Source organism: Ceratosolen solmsi, unplaced genomic scaffold, assembly GCF_000503995.2.
Source record: "Ceratosolen solmsi marchali unplaced genomic scaffold, CerSol_1.0 scaffold11, whole genome shotgun sequence".
NCBI classification, from domain to species: Eukaryota; Metazoa; Arthropoda; class Insecta; order Hymenoptera; family Agaonidae; genus Ceratosolen; species Ceratosolen solmsi.
In genome coordinates this window covers 14,689,835-14,706,121 of record NW_011948416.1, presented here as the reverse complement: position 1 = coordinate 14,706,121, position 16,287 = coordinate 14,689,835, and the positions used below count along the sequence as shown (strand labels likewise).

General features: G+C 26.6%; 3 protein-coding genes across 3 annotated transcripts; 1 reads left to right on the top strand and 2 right to left on the bottom strand.

Moving 5' to 3' along the window:
• Positions 1-674: 674 nt before the first annotated feature.
• LOC105359556 (uncharacterized) lies at positions 675-7,818 on the bottom strand. Its single transcript, XM_011496169.1, has 4 exons — positions 7,813-7,818; positions 3,495-3,728; positions 2,712-2,854; positions 675-811 (listed from the first exon to the last, which is right to left on the bottom strand). The coding sequence occupies exons 1-4, from the start codon at positions 7,816-7,818 to the stop codon at positions 721-723; spliced, it is 474 nt and encodes a 157-aa protein (XP_011494471.1). The 3' UTR covers positions 675-720.
• On the bottom strand, positions 7,553-10,746 carry yellow-g (L-dopachrome tautomerase yellow-g). Its single transcript, XM_011496168.1, has 3 exons — positions 10,252-10,746; positions 9,501-9,915; positions 7,553-8,242 (listed from the first exon to the last, which is right to left on the bottom strand). Exons 1-3 carry the CDS (start codon positions 10,744-10,746, stop codon positions 8,016-8,018), a joined length of 1,137 nt encoding a protein of 378 aa, XP_011494470.1. The 3' UTR covers positions 7,553-8,015.
• Positions 10,747-12,029: 1,283 nt separating this feature from the next.
• Positions 12,030-13,679, top strand: yellow-g2 (L-dopachrome tautomerase yellow-g2). The gene is made up of 3 exons (XM_011496003.1): positions 12,030-12,519; positions 12,608-12,863; positions 13,056-13,679. Exons 1-3 carry the CDS (start codon positions 12,287-12,289, stop codon positions 13,677-13,679), a joined length of 1,113 nt encoding a protein of 370 aa, XP_011494305.1. The 5' UTR covers positions 12,030-12,286.
• Positions 13,680-16,287: the final 2,608 nt, after the last annotated feature.

The following is a 16,287-nucleotide window of genomic DNA, read 5'->3' as shown; positions in this document are numbered from 1 at the left end:
AGTATTGATTATTAATTTGATTTAAAATAAATTTGAAAATTATTATTAATTTAAAATATAAATATAACTAGTACATGTATGTTCTTTGCAAAAATTGAGAATTGATTGTAATTTTCCTTTTTTTTTTTACGTATGAATCTATAAATGTATTGAAATAATGAAACCGTAACTTTACACAAACAAGACCTGTTCCTCAATACCAATTCATCAAATTCATTGAACTTTTTAAAAAGTAATGTTTATTAATATTGTTATAATATTTATAAGTTCAACACAATAGAATAAAAATACTAATAGTTGCCCAATATCCTAATATTTATAATACAAAGATAAAGTTGTTTTTATTTCATTATCTTTATTAAAATTATGAGCGTACGTATATATTTTTTATTTAATGTTACCAAAAGTTTATAATCTGATTTTTTAATAATAATATTTTATAACAAATAGATCGGTTAATAAAACATTTTTATAAACTTGTGATCAATAAATATTTATAAATATTTAAAATTTGGTCATTATTTTATTCTAATAAATTTTAAAAGAAATACATTTAAAATACGGTCGATTAATAATATGTTTACTCTGTTTTAAATAATTTATAAGGTTAGATGATTTTTATTTTTGTGAATGACTCGTTAAAGGTAATTTTATTTGAAAATTATAATATGCTTTTATGAAAAAATATTGTACACTATAATACATTTGAAGAAAGTAAATTTACACGACGATAATTCTAAGTCGTTCTTGTCGAATATATTCCTTATGTGCAGGGGGTACATATGGATTCGTTTCTGGATCCAAATTTAAGCTGAAAATTAGAGATAATTATAACATTGAATAGGCACAAATATATTTATATTATAATTAGAATTATAATTTATGGTAATGTTGAAGAAGTTCTTTAAATATCGTTATCATTCTCTTTTACATTATTATAACACTATTTAAAATTTTAAATTATTGCAAAAATAAAATTTAATAACATATGTACAGCGAGATAATAATTATATTAATTAAAAGAAATTTTTAATCATATTTTTAATTTATAATAATTACAAACAAAATTATTAGGAATAAATTTATTCGATTTTTGAATATTTTATGTTGAATGAAGTTATCAGTTTAAATATATTTTAATTTATGCAGATTATATTAAAACAATTCTTTTTCTTAAATTGAAAGTAAAAATATACTAATTAAGATATTTTACTATAAAATATAATTTAATTTATGTTTTTCATTTAATATTTAGTTAATTATAAAAAATAAAGAATTATATGAAATTAGAATGGAATGCATGACTAAATAATTTATATAATTACATACCTTTTTTAAATATAGTTTGCATAGCAATTATTATTCGGTTCTCTTAGATTTCAAGAAAAAATTTAAGTCTTACGTTATAAAATCCGAACACAAACTAACAAATATGCTTTCTTATTTGAAATATAATAAGTTTGAATTATGTTTTGCACTAGCTTTTATGTATTTATAACGATTTAAGTACTTTTACATTTAACTTTCACATCCATTTTAAAAAATTATCTCAATTGAAAAGTTTTATCCAAATATTATTGATACTCAATTATTATTAATAATCAATTGTGGAATAAATTCAATGAGTGAAAATATAAAAATTGTTTTTACTTCAATTTTATTTTATTCAGAATATTAGAATTGTTGACAAATAGATAATTTAAAAATTTTATAAGAAAAATAAAACAAGGAAAACAAGGAATTATTCACTTGTATATAATTCTGTTAATTGATAAAATTGCTTAAGATGTTTTTTTGTTTATAAAATAAGTAAATAAAAAAAATTTGAATCTTAAATGTTAGTTCTTGTACAATATTTATTTTTCGAATTTATTCTCTATATAATATTTTTTCAGTTATAGTTTATAAATTTGTTGCATCAATAACGGTTAATAAATTTTAATTATACTTTATGCATAACAATATAATTTTATTTTTCAATAAAATTTGTTCAAAATATTATATCAACTTAATATTTTTGTTTAATCTATAAATATGCTTGGTTAAGTAAATTTATATATAGTTTATGTTTGTTATAAAATTATTAAAAAATTGTGTTTTAAGAGAATAATGTAATTTCACTAGTTTAAAGCTGCATATGGTTCAAATAATATCCATATAATAATATTCAAGGAGTGTTGAAAATATTCTATTTATAGAAAATAGTATGATATAAGATAGCGTTGTAAGAAATTTTTAAAACAATAACTAAGAAAAAAAAAATGGAAGAAATTAGTAATTAAAACATTAATGCAAATTGCTAAGAACGAATTGAATTATATCTGATATAATTCTAAAAATTATTATTTGCATGTATTAATTGTAAATTATTCTTTACTCGAAATAGTATTAAAAAATAATTAATTTTCATAGTTAAGGATTGAGAATAAGCTATAAACAAATATAATATTTTTTAAATAAAAATTAATTCTTAATGAAATACTAATTATTTATTCGTTTTTCATTTATATTTATTCAGTAAAATTTAAATACATGCATGCGCAGACACACACACACACACACACTTTTATTAGTGCGTAAATATATTATATATATATATATATATATATATTGCAAGAAGATAACAAAAACAATTTTCAAGTTTTAAAAGAACGTAAGGAACGGAACAATATTGCAATTATTTTTCGTTGTATATAAAATAACTATCTTACTTGTAATGTCTTGGCGCATCACCACAATCGACATTGTACCACCAATCGCAGGCGAATTCTTTTTGATTAAATATTGTACCATTAGCACATAAAAAACTTGCTCCTTGATCACCTTCTCGACCATCATGGCATACATGATAAACCTGAAATGAAATAAAAAATGTTATATTTTCAGATAAATTTTAAGAGAGTATTTGCAAATCTTTTTTTGAGTTGTATTATATATCAGACTAAAAAAATTTTTTGTTGTTGTTGTTATTTGTATTATATAAAATAAAAATGATAATTTTTAAAACATTTTAATTTCTGATTATTACAATTTTCTATAGCATTTATAATTTTATAGTTAAATGTCCAATTTCTAAAATATCTAAGCTTATTTTCAAGCATTAATTTTACAAAATCATGTATTGCGTATAATTGCATTTTTATAGAATTTTTAAAGTAATCTTCAGATTAGAATGTTAATTTATTAAAAATTCCATCTACAAAAATCAGTCAAAAATAAATTTACCGAAGTTAGGGAATCACAAAAAGAACAATCAACAAAGTTTACAAATATTATTAATTATATTTTACAATAAAGATTGTTCATTATCATAAAGTTGAATAATGATTTAGATAAAATTTAGACAAGTTTTTTTCTATGAATAAAATAGATTATTATAAGTGGAGAAAGAGAAATTTAAATATCATAGTGAATTTAGGTTTTAAAAATAAAATATTTCTTTGAATTTTTATTATATTTTTGGTGTTTAAATATAGAAAAATAATAATCCTTACTTGACAACCAGTTTCGAGATTGGCATACATGCCTGGTAAAGCTGGTACATGTTGGCAGCTGAAACTTGTTTGTGGTATTGCGTGATAAAGAGGATAATCAATCCATGGTGTCCCCGGGATTTTTTCCAGATTTTGTTTATTTTTTTCTTGTTTCTTTCTCAATGTAAAATCTGCTATTGTTTTCAGAAGTCTGTTGTTAGGATCAACGCTTAACCTTTGCCTAAATATCTCGTCCTATAACAATAGTTGAATTAATTGTTTTTTATTTTTTGTTTTTTAATTAATAATTTTTCCATGGTAGATTTTAAAGCAATAACTGTTAAAAGTAATAAAGAAACTTGAACTACATACAAGGTTGAGTAATGCAGTTAAAAACTACTTATTTGATACTTAGAAAGGAAGGGGACTGGAAATGGATTAGTTTTTCGCTATGGTATATGATTTCAATTTCTTCATACTTCTCGTTGGCTCTACTGATGTGTAATGACATTTTTTTTTTTTGAAATTAATATATAATTAAATGTCACGCATAATACAATCAAATTTTACATTTTACTTATAATAATGATCTTAAAACTCGGAACGTAAGGATCTATTCTAAAGTGGAAATTAATATTTTTTAAAGATTTGCTATTAGAAATTGGTTTGGGATAGTTAATATTAATTATATTCTTTTTACGGAATTAAACTTTTTTTTTTATACCTAATAGATTATTAGTTTTAGCAATTAAGTTTATCAGTGCTCTGCTTTGAAAAGTTGAAATAAAATGGATTGTCAAGATAATTAAAATTTGATAATTGATAATGCGCTTCATTTCGGTATCTGTTGCGATTATAAGGCTATTACTGTGGCAAGGCGAGGGGCTTACGTGCGAGAGGTCCGCAAGGACATGCAGTAGAAATAGTATCAGCAGCAGCAACAATGATAACGATGTGGCTCGGAGTTCTTGCATTTTGACTTGGGGCTGAGATTCTAGAGTACGGCTCTTGGCTGCGCCTGGCTAAGAAAAACTGTTTTGCTTCGGCCGGTCACCGCGTGCTACGCGCGTGCAATTATGTCACTGGGCGCCGATTGGGAGAAAGTTCGTCCAGTGACTGTGGCAGGTCTGAAGTTACCCCTACCCACGACCTTCCCCCATTTAAGACCCTATGCGTGGACAAAGCCATTCTTTTTCGTTCTTCCTTCCTCGCGGCTAGTCGCTATTTTCAGCCTCCGAGGGTCGCAAAAGTTAGTAGTTCAGCTTCATGTCGTACGTCTGTTTACCTTTACTTCTCTTATTGAGGAATTATACCGAGGAAGGTTTTGTAATGAAAACGAAGCATAATCGTTTCCCAGTTGCGGATAACGCATCCATGTTAATTGATTCAACTGCAGTTTTCAGTCGTCGTTCATTGTTATTTTGTTATTTTAAGCGACATTTACATAAGAATTGAAGTTCTCTGTCAATTTAATTAGATTATAAAACGTATCTTTAAGATTGCATTCCTTTTTTAAGTGTCTACTGCTGATTGGAACATTGAAAGTGAGAAGTTGAAACGAGGCTGTTCGTGAAAGTACGGTATACTTGAATTCCAATTGAAACTTGTTCTGTACTATACGTAATAGTATTCAAAATAGTGTCAAACCAATTGAAATATTTTTTTAGTCAATAAAGGTTTTTGTCAAATTTGTTGTTAATTAGGTCAGAAACCTAATTTTTCCTTTTTGCATTTTCAATATCAAGTTTAACTCTGAATAAATACGGTATTATTATTTATTACTACTGGTTGTGAAATTATTAAAATCGTCGTTTTATTATTGCATTATTACAAATTTTAAATTATGACGGTGCTGATATAAAATTGTCAATATTTATTCTATTTTGTAAAGAAAAGATATGCATACGAATAAAGCAAAATTTTTATTGCTCTAATAGATTTATGACACATTTCTTAATGAGGCTATAAAAATTTCATTTATTATTTATTTCCCAAGAATGAAAGATAAAATACACTGTTTCTTTAAAATACATACAGAAACTATTGTCTAGGTTTATAATTTAACGAATAAGTATATATTTTTCATTTATTTTGTATTCTTCAAATAAGATTCAAACTTTTTTTTTTTATAAATATTATTAATTTTTATCTATTCAAAGTTTTATTAAATTTTTGTTTCGTTTGTAGAAACTTAAGAATTAATAAAATTATTTTTAATGTGAATGGTATACATTTTCATCTATACACTTACAAAAATTTTTTATTCTATTATAATTATTTTAGTAAATACAGTATTTATGAGTCATATTACAATAATAAATGAATTGATAACAATATGAATTTAAAGACAAATAAAACTTTTCAACTTTAAATTAATTAAATTATACAATAAGTAAAATTGAAAATTAAAATGTTTGGACAATTGTAATTTATATTATTAAAAAATGTTTTATGAAATAAAATGAATTAATAATAATGTAATGTAATGTTTTAATTGGTAATTGCAATATTTATAGTTTCAACATAAAAATTAATTTTTCTAAATGTATAAAAATAAAATAAAAGAAATATTATTTCAATATTAAAAAATTTAATTTGAAAAGTACAACTTTATAGAATGTATTTATATTTGTATTGTTAAAAATTTCGTTTGTAGCGATTAATGGTCCTCTTTTTTTAATATACACAAAGTAGTAATAGAAACTACTTGATTGATATACTTACTAAAGTTTTGTGAAGTCATCACTAGTGTATGTCAATATTTTTTATTGTTTAAGAAAATATTTTAAAAGCTCTTATCTATCTTTGTTAATTCACAAATCATTAAATATTTAGATATAGAATAACAAATTAGTTATTTTACTATTAAAAAAGATTATATATTGATTATTTCGAGTTTTAAAATATTTCGGCAAATATTGTTACATTCTAAAATGTATTAAAGTAGCTAAGTGATTTTATGAATACAATATTATGTATATAAGAAATATATTTAGTAATTTTAAAACATCATTATTTTTTGTAATTTCAGAACATATTGTATGTATAAGATATATTCTATTTTTTTTTCATTTTTTTTTATCAAATTGAATAAAATTATTAAATTGAATTATATTATAAAATAATACAATAATAAGATATATCTATTAAATAAAAATAACGTCCGGATGATATATATGAATTAACGTTTAATAATTTTATTAAACAAGCTATTTTCAAAATATATTTTTCAAATTTGAATGCTCATTCTGTATTTATTAGCATGAAAAGATCATCCCAGATGATTACTGAAATAAAATATCGAAGCATAATTAAGACTTATGATCTGTATAAATTTAAATAAAAAAATCTCGTTTTTCTTCATTTCATTATTTTATAACATCACAATTTATAATTAACTTTTAGTTTTAGAATTTAGTCTGCTTTCATTATCATTAAGTCTTTTCAATTGAAATTTAAATCAATGTTATTCACGCAATAGTAATTTAATTATAAAAATGATAAGTTATATTCTTCATATGTTAATATTTACGAATTGTCCATGAAAATTTCGTTAAAATCTTCATTAATTATTATTAATGGGTATATATAAGAAATTTAATTTTTTTAAATACAAACTTCAAATTTTTATTTATTTTATTCTTCAATTAATAATGTATATAGATGGATGTTTATAAAAATTAGATTTTAAATTTCAATTACAAAAAAAAAAAAAAAAAAAAAAAAAAAATGAAAAAATAGAGATTTACGAATTACAAATAAATTCTTCAGTTTTCTTTATAAATACTGATTATAATTATTACAATAATTTTCAAGACATTTCAACCGTTGATTGTGCTTTCTCTGAAAGTAGTTGTTCAATTGATATTAAATACCGACGATAACTAAGAATTATATGTTTAATTGATTATTTTTAAAAGTTTTTTTGCACGAGTTTTATCTATAATTTTTTTTTTAAGGCTGTTATTTACTTTATTAATTTAGAGCTTCATAATTTTTTTTTACTGAATCTCATATTCTATAGAGCAGCTTAAAGCCGCATTTTTAGCTAAAGTTTTTCTTTTAAAACCATTTTTATGATTGGTTAGTTGTTAATTATATTTTGCAAGAGAGATAATCTATGTTAAATTCTCTTTACCTTTTATTTTCTATCCAACTCTCCCTTTAACAAACGCTCGTATCGACAGTCATCGAGTGCGCGATTGTTGAATTTTAAGATGAACATCTATATATAGGAAATATACGAGAATGCTCTTGAATAAAATTTAAATAATTTATCATTTTCTTTACCAAAACATTAATATCCCATAAATAGAAAAATATTGCCGATGAAAGGTACAGCCATCTTTGTGACTAGAATATGGTGACGAATACTCGCATCATAGCATAGATCTTGCATTCACAAGAGAAGAGATTTACAGATGGATAAATATAAAAAAAAAAATTACATTGTGCGAAGGTGAAGAGATAATTAATATAAATACAGCAATCCATTGTTTTAGAGAAGAGGTTTTGAGTTAAAAGGCTTGACTTATGAGCGCTTTAATCGTCGTAGGACTTGACAAGTGGGTGAAGAAGGACAGAGGCGCCCGAGCAACCCACTGTATTCTGGATGTAGTCATGGAAGTTACTTTCGATCACCCACATAAGTTTTTTATAGCCCGGTATGACTTGGGTCGGTAGTCTGCACTCACTACCTTTTTGAACAAGAAGGAAGTTCTCAGCTCTGAATATTGCCTCTGTATTCCACATGAATATGTCCGATTGTCCTAAATAAATCATATTTACAATATAAACATAAGCATTGTATTATATAGTGGTATGTACATTTATGCAACGTAGTTATCATTGTAAAGTCTTATGTATATTTTAACAATTGCGTAAAAAATATTGTAAACTGGATTATAAATTATTCGAATGTCTTGCAAATTATTTTCATGATTATTAGCTGTTTGCATTATAATTGAATTTTATAAGAAATAGATATTATTATAATATTGTTTATATTAATCAGTAGTAGTTGCTATGATATTAATCAGCAGTTACTATGATATTCGTCCTTTGGTAAAGTGTCCTTTAATTTTTGTAGCGAGATTGGAAAATTCAAGCGTCTTCTACAATTCATAGAAATTGAAAGTTCGGTAAAGTAACAAATTTGTTGAATTATAAATGACTTAAGATTGTATACATTATAAAAAAGGGAATTATTTTTTCAATTAAAATAATAATTAAGTTTAATTTTTCAACGTTAAACTACTTGACTATTCAAGCATTATTTTAATAATATTATATATAATAATTTTACAAAAGCGTGTTTAAAGCGTGCATGTTACGCGAATGGATTCATTCAATATAAACTGTCTAAATATCAACACTAAAAGAATAACTTTTCAAAATATTGTTGCATTTCAAAATGAGAATATAAAAACAAGCGTTTCATTGAAATTTAATTATATTTACACTAGTGCAATACGCGTAATTTTAAAGTGAATCAATGACAAAGAATAAAGGTAAAAAATTATAAATTATTAGAAATATTTAATCGTGAAAATAAAAGATATAGTTTTTCAATTGTAAGAGCAGTAGGCTGTATAGAAGAGATTATCTAATTATAATATCGAGCTTTAGTATCGAATGAATAACGAATAACGTGATTAATTATCGGAACCTAAGAGACACCATGTTTTAATGTGAGAGAAGATGATCGCGCGGATTATGAAGTGAGTGGCGAATCTTGCGAGCATTGCTCTCGTTATTAAATCAGAATAGACGAGTAAAAAGTAAGTTCAAGGTTCCGACAATATTTTGAATATACAAGAGTTTTGTCAACAATATGTACTATACAAATACATTTCCTTATTACGCTTTAGACCTTTGCGTTCGTTAAGTTTTTATCGGATAATGTACTATATTAGAAAATAAGTGTGAAAATAAGTGAAAAAATAGTTGTTCGAGCAAAGTAAAAATTTCTGTCTATTAAATCGTTATTTGTTGTTATGAAGAATAATATTTCATGATGAAAGTTACCTTTAAGTCTGAAGAAAATGGCACAGCCATTATCGGTGCCGAGAACGACGATTTTGTTATTTTTCAATCCCACGTCAACGATGGAGCCGGTGGTCTTGCTTTTCCTTAGATTATCCGCGTCGATGCTGAAGAGTTTGGTGGAGCCGAGATAAGTGAAATAGAGTACGGAGGTACCAGAGCCCTTTCTAACGAGGGCCAAATAGAGGACGTCGTTGCGTGCGCAACCGATAGTCACCATTTTGGGAAGCATAAGACGGTAACCACTGCCACGATTCACATTATACACGATAATGGCGCGCGTAGCCGCATCCGATATATAGAGAAGTACTTGGCCGTCATGAGCATAGTCCACCACGAGATATTGTATCCTCGAATCGCTACTTATCAATTGGCTCAGGTCGATCATTTTCACAACCTGCATTTATTTCCTTTCATTTTTTAATCATTCAATCTTTTTTTTTCTTTTTTTTTTTTTTTTTTGTATTTTAGTATTTTACTTAATTGTAAATTTCGAATATACTTTATGTATTTAATTTCTGTTATTTTACCTCAATGTAATTAATTAATTATTTTCATTCATTAGGAGTAGGTAATCGATCGATTATCCTCTCATATATTGTGCGAATGAAAATTATCTCATTCATATATCTCATTCGAGTGAATTATGCGGTAGGCGAATGAATAGTACAGGCTGGAGGAGTATCTGCCAGTAAATAAAGAGGGTGTGAGAGAAAAGAGCCACTAAAAGTACCTTGGCCGTTTTGATATTGATGGCGATGACCTTGGGTGGGCACCGCCGGATTGGCTGTTCCAGGGTATTCACGATACCGATATCAAGGACCCACAGAATGTCTTGGGTGTCGAGGAAGAGGTCGACGGCGTTCTGAAGTGCTTCGCAGTTGCCCTCTTCTTGCATCGGCCAGCAAGGGAAGGGTTTGATGCGCGAGCCAAAATCTTTGCTCTTGAGGGAAGTGATACCCAGTGTGAAGGGCACACCGGACTTGTAGCGAGGCATTGCGACGAGTGCTTCGTCTTTGTAGATTTGGACGCGCGTTGCAATAATGTTACGTGGCACGTAGCGTCCCATTGACTCGTAGATATTCTTTGTGCTTTGACAGGGCCAATCAAGATTATGGCCGGCAATGGTGAAGGAGAGTTCGGGCAATAGTTGTCGATCGCATATTCCCTTGCAGGTACTTAACGACAATGCTACCGAGAGCAGCGCATTCGTGAAAAACTTCTTCATCTTCTTCGATATTGGATTCAATTGCCTTTTATAAGTTTTTTTTTTTTTTTTTTTTTTTTTTTATAAATCTGCAAACTTATTTTAAATCAGCTATTTATTGGTATTTTTCCTTACTATTTCGCTCGCTCGCTCGCTCGCTAATTGTTATCATTTCAAATAGCAAATGTTGCTTTATTATAAAAATTTATTATAGGACTGCTGCTATTAGCTGATGAATGCCAGGAGCCACCCGTTATTCCCATATTGTTTGTTATTTGGAAAAAAAAGGAAAAAAGAAAAAAAAAAGGCTGAAAGATGAAAGAGAGGGCAATAGATGCTATATTGCTATAGACTTACCTATAATGTGCCTGTTTTTGATTTTTGATATTTCAATTCGTTGCCTGACTGACGACAGCCTCGATTATGCGAGTTCTTCAAGCAAAGTAATATTCATACATGCACACACATAATACAACTGCTAATACAATGTTCTAATAATTTAGCACTTTTGTCTTTAATGTTAGAGATCAGACTGCTTTTGTAAAAGGCTCGAGATTTTTCATGACATTATTACTTTTTGCGCAAGCGTCGCTCTCGACATAAACAGCGGAGACAGAGACCACGCGGATATTTACGAATATTCGTTATAAATATTCAAAGACATTTTACGGAAGCGGAAATGCGTTGATTTTTTTCTTTCATAATTTTTTTTCTCCTTACTGAAAATTAATCTTTATAGTAGTTTTTTTTCTTCATTTTTTTCTCTTTTTTTCTTCTTTTTTTTCTTTCTTTTTCTCTTTTTTATTAAAAGTGTATTGAATTCTTCAGAATGTAATTAGTCGCTCCCACTAATGCTTATTTGCTGGTAGTTTAAAATAATTCAAATACAATTTTATTACAGTTATTTAATATATTAATTGAGTTCTTCGAAATTAATATAATACATTATATCGTATTAATATTTTATATTTTTATACTTTTTGTTTTGTTTTTTTTTTTTGTTTTTTTTTTTGTTTTGTTTTGTTTTAAATAATTAATTGTTAGATAATTATTTTACAGCGATAATGCATACATTAGTTTAAATTTAAATGCTAATTTAACTAATTACTAGATTGACAAAAATGTATAGTAGCTTATGAGCTCTACGGGAAATAAGCTGTAATCAACAAGAAAAAATTTTATTAATTAATTTTTATTCTTATTTGTACATAATAAATATCTTATATTCACGTTTTTAATAATATCGAAATAGTTTATGAGTGTTATTTAAAGGATTATAAATGTAGAATTAGAAATGTTTGGATCGATTATAAGAGTGGCTTGGTATTGTTAGTCGCAGTCAACTCAATGCAAACGGAAGTAATTGCTACTTGTTACCGGACCTGCAAATTCTTTGATATTGCATGTTTCATTGTTTTGAAAATGGTCGACAATTAACTCGTGCCCGGCTCATCGGGCTTTATTGACTTACGATATATAAAAGACACGAAGCCATTCACAATTCTGCAGTTTGTGCCAATAAGTTATAAGAGCGAACGATCTTTTCGATGAGAGGTGAAAGATGTTTCGTTATTTACTGCTGACATTGCTTATTGTCATTGATATGACTACAACAGCATACGAATTACCGAAATTCTTTGGAAAGAATATTCACTGGACGGGCGGCAGCAATATTGATTGGCCATGTGCCACTACGAAGAACATGTATAAAAGCAATGGCAAATATATCAGTAAAAATGTTATTGCCACTCGCGCAGCCATTTACAAAGATGAGGCATTTCTTACACTTCCAAGGTGAATTGTGCTTATAAGAGATTATAAGACTTTTTCTTATCTTTTACGAATTTGATTTAGAACAATGTCACACGGATTGTTGTTATAGATATAGACCGGGTGTGCCAGCAACCTTGGCTAAAATAAGTCTTAAGGGCAATCATTATCAATGGAGTATCAGTCCTTTTCCTAGTTGGACTTTTCAAGAAGAGGGTAATTGTGCTGCTCTTCAGAGTGTTGTCGATCTCTTTCTTGATCCTCAGGGGATTTTATGGGTACTGGATACGGGCATCGTTAATTCTTTAGAGAACCCTATTCGTAAATGCCCACCTAAGGTTCTTGCTATCAATGCGAGGACAGGAAAGGTAAAGTATTTAATCTTAAAATATCGGAAGATCTGTTAAGGATGGTTGACGTTCATTATTCATAACAATTAGTCGACACTAATTTTGTCGATATAATATCACCTCATTGAAATAATTAATAAATGTAACTAAAATGTAATGAGTTTGTAAAGTCCTTTAGCTTGGATGTAAATATATATGGTTGTATTTTAGGTGGTGAAAACTGTTGACGTTAGTCCGCTAAGCAACGACAGTTCTCGTTTACAATATATTGTGACCGATTACAGTCACGATGGACGTGTTTTCATCTATGTGTCCGACGCCGCAAATCGAGCTATTCTCGTGTTTGACGTGACATCTGGTCGTGGTTATCGCGTTATTTTGCCAAAACCTGTGAGCCTGGGATGCACGCGACGCGACGTCCTCTACATGGCTTTGATTCGTGGCGCAGATGGCAGCAACTACCTTCTCTTCACATATCTCAGCAGTACGAATTTATTTTCTATAAAAACTCTGTACCTGCAGACTGGCTCGGCTTACGGTAAGATCAACGACCTTGGACCTAAGCACGATAAGATCGTTTTTCTTGGAACGGACAATCGCAGTGTCCTGTATTTTCGTAAAGAGGGCGAATCCGATATCTATAGATGGGACCTCCTGGTCTACCCAAGTAACGAGAGCATTCAGAGAGTTTACAAAGGTAATTCCTGTGCTTTTCCGACTCATGTTATGCCTGATTTTAAAAGAGGTCGAATGCGCGTACTCGAGTCCAATTTTCCTGATTTCTTCCAAGGGACCGTTGGATGCGGCATTGATCACACTCTCAAAGTTTTTTAACTCGTCCGAGTATTTATGATTTTTTTTTTTTGCTACTACATAATATCTCCTCATCTATCATTATTTTGTATTTTTTTCATTTTATTCATTTTTTTCTCCATTTCATCGTTAAAAATCAAGCGTATTGTACAAATAATAATAATTGGACAATAACTTTGGATTATTATTTCTTTGTAATAATATTATCAAGCTTGTTGTTTAGATTTTCTACGGAGCTTATATTTTTATCAATATTTCTTTTATAATAAATATGTAAATATATAATGTCTCTAGTGAGCATATTATTGGATTGAAATAAATAAAATTTTGTTTTCATAGCAATTATAAATTGAATCTTGTACATGTAATAAGAAAGTAATATTACTAATACACTCTTCGTCCTTTATTTTGTACAGACATTTTTACGAAAGAACAAATTAATGCAAGATAATAGAGTTATTTTATCAAATTATATTGATTAAATCATTTGCAACATTATTTTATTAACTATTAATTTTTTTTTAACTCCTTTTTGCAATTAATGTCATACAGATTATATTTTGCATTTAGAGAATAAATACGGACTTGCGGATTGCAACAAGACATGCAAGTTAATGTTATTTAATTTCCGTAACTTCGGTTTAATTACGAGGATTTAGTAATATAAAACTAATATAAAAGAGTAATGACATTTTAATTCTTATACTAAATATAATTTAATTTAATAATTGAAAGCGAATATTTGAGCTTTATGTACATATTTCAATTAGAAAATATGTACAACAAAATATTTCTATTTCATTAATAACAAAACTTCTATTCAAATTGTAGTAGAAAATTTATTTGAATAAATATGTCATGAAATTAATTTAAAGTTTTGAAATAATTACGACTATTTTATTTACCCTTATATAAATATGTATAAGGAATATATTTACCTAATGAATGATCATTATGATTAATATTTTAATACAAATTATTGATATATTAATAGATAATGTATTTGAGGTATAATAAATGGAACAGACAAATTATCGAAAAATCTATAATTATTAATAATCAATATTATTATTTGTACAGATTTATAAAGGCTATGATGCAATTTGTAAAAGATGTTTGGATGAATTTAAGTAATAATAACCTAATTGACATAATTTCGAAGTAATAAATTTACAATTATACATTTCAAATGAGTAACTAACTACCTTTGGCTATTTATTATATTGTACATAAAAATTGATTTTAATGTTCATATTCATAAAGAGAAGAAAACCATGTATATACAGCTTACAATGAAATTTAATAAATAAAGCTTAATGAAAATATTTTACTTTTGAGTATTATTGTTATTGAAGAATTTTTATTTTGAATGTATAATATTCATTAACTACCAATTAAAATTATTTATGATTTTAATATAAATAATGTATACAAATAATTTTATTTCTGAATTAAAAAAAAATAATCGTTGAAAATAATGAAGTCATTACAATATTTAAGATATTATTTGTTTTATGAAAAATTGAAAATTTTTTACATCAATTTTAATTAATTTATAGTGTAATGACGATATTGTCTAAACTATTTTTACTAATATCGAACAAAATTTCGGACAATAAATAAATCGAGCCAATTAATAAATGAAAATTAAAGTTTTTTATAATATAATAATAATAGCGGTACATATTATATAAATTTAAGCATGATAATAAAAAACATGTAAAAAAAAAATAAATAAATGTGTTCCAGTATTTAATATAATAATAAGTGTTAAAGTACGTTGAATAAATAATGGAGAGTTAGGAAACAGATTGGAAAGACAAATAAATTGGTTAAACGCGTGTACATCATCATTCGCAATTTTTTCATTGACCTCAACGACAAAAACATTTTCCTGTCGGAATATTGTTTTTGAAAGGTGTTTGTGTTCAAGGACGCGAAACCAAGATTACGGTGCCAAGATAGGCATAACGAAGTGTTCCTTATTCAACAAACTTACGATTGCTGTATCTTTTCGAGTACGAACGTAACATTTCGTTTCCAGCAATCTCAGCTTTACAAGTTATTAATATTAATTTGATAAATGGATCTCTCATTAACAGTTACATTATAAGATTTTTCTTTTATTCTTTATTAAATTTTTACATTGTCGTTGTTGTGTTTAAAAATTTTAATTGAAAATTCCATCTTTTGATAGTATATTTTGATATTTTTAAATTAAAAATACTATTATTGTAATTAATTTAATTAAAAAAAAATTTGTTTACATACTATATGCGCTTAAATAATTATTATTATATATTATTTGATGATTTTATTGATTATATTGATTGTAATATTTTATTAAATATAATTAATATTAATCGTATTTAAAAAATTTATTTAATATTTTATAATTTCTTTATATTATAAATAATTATTTACTATTTACAAATATTTGATATTCTTTTAATCAAGTAGTGCATCATCAATTTATATGGCTTATACAGTGGATTCAAGCGAATGAGTGCTAATCATTAGCGGAAGAAATATTATGATTTTGACAAAATCATTGTTGTAAAATGACTGTCAGTAACAGCATATTTTTTAATCATTATAGAAAAAATCCTATAAATGTATAAATAAAAAT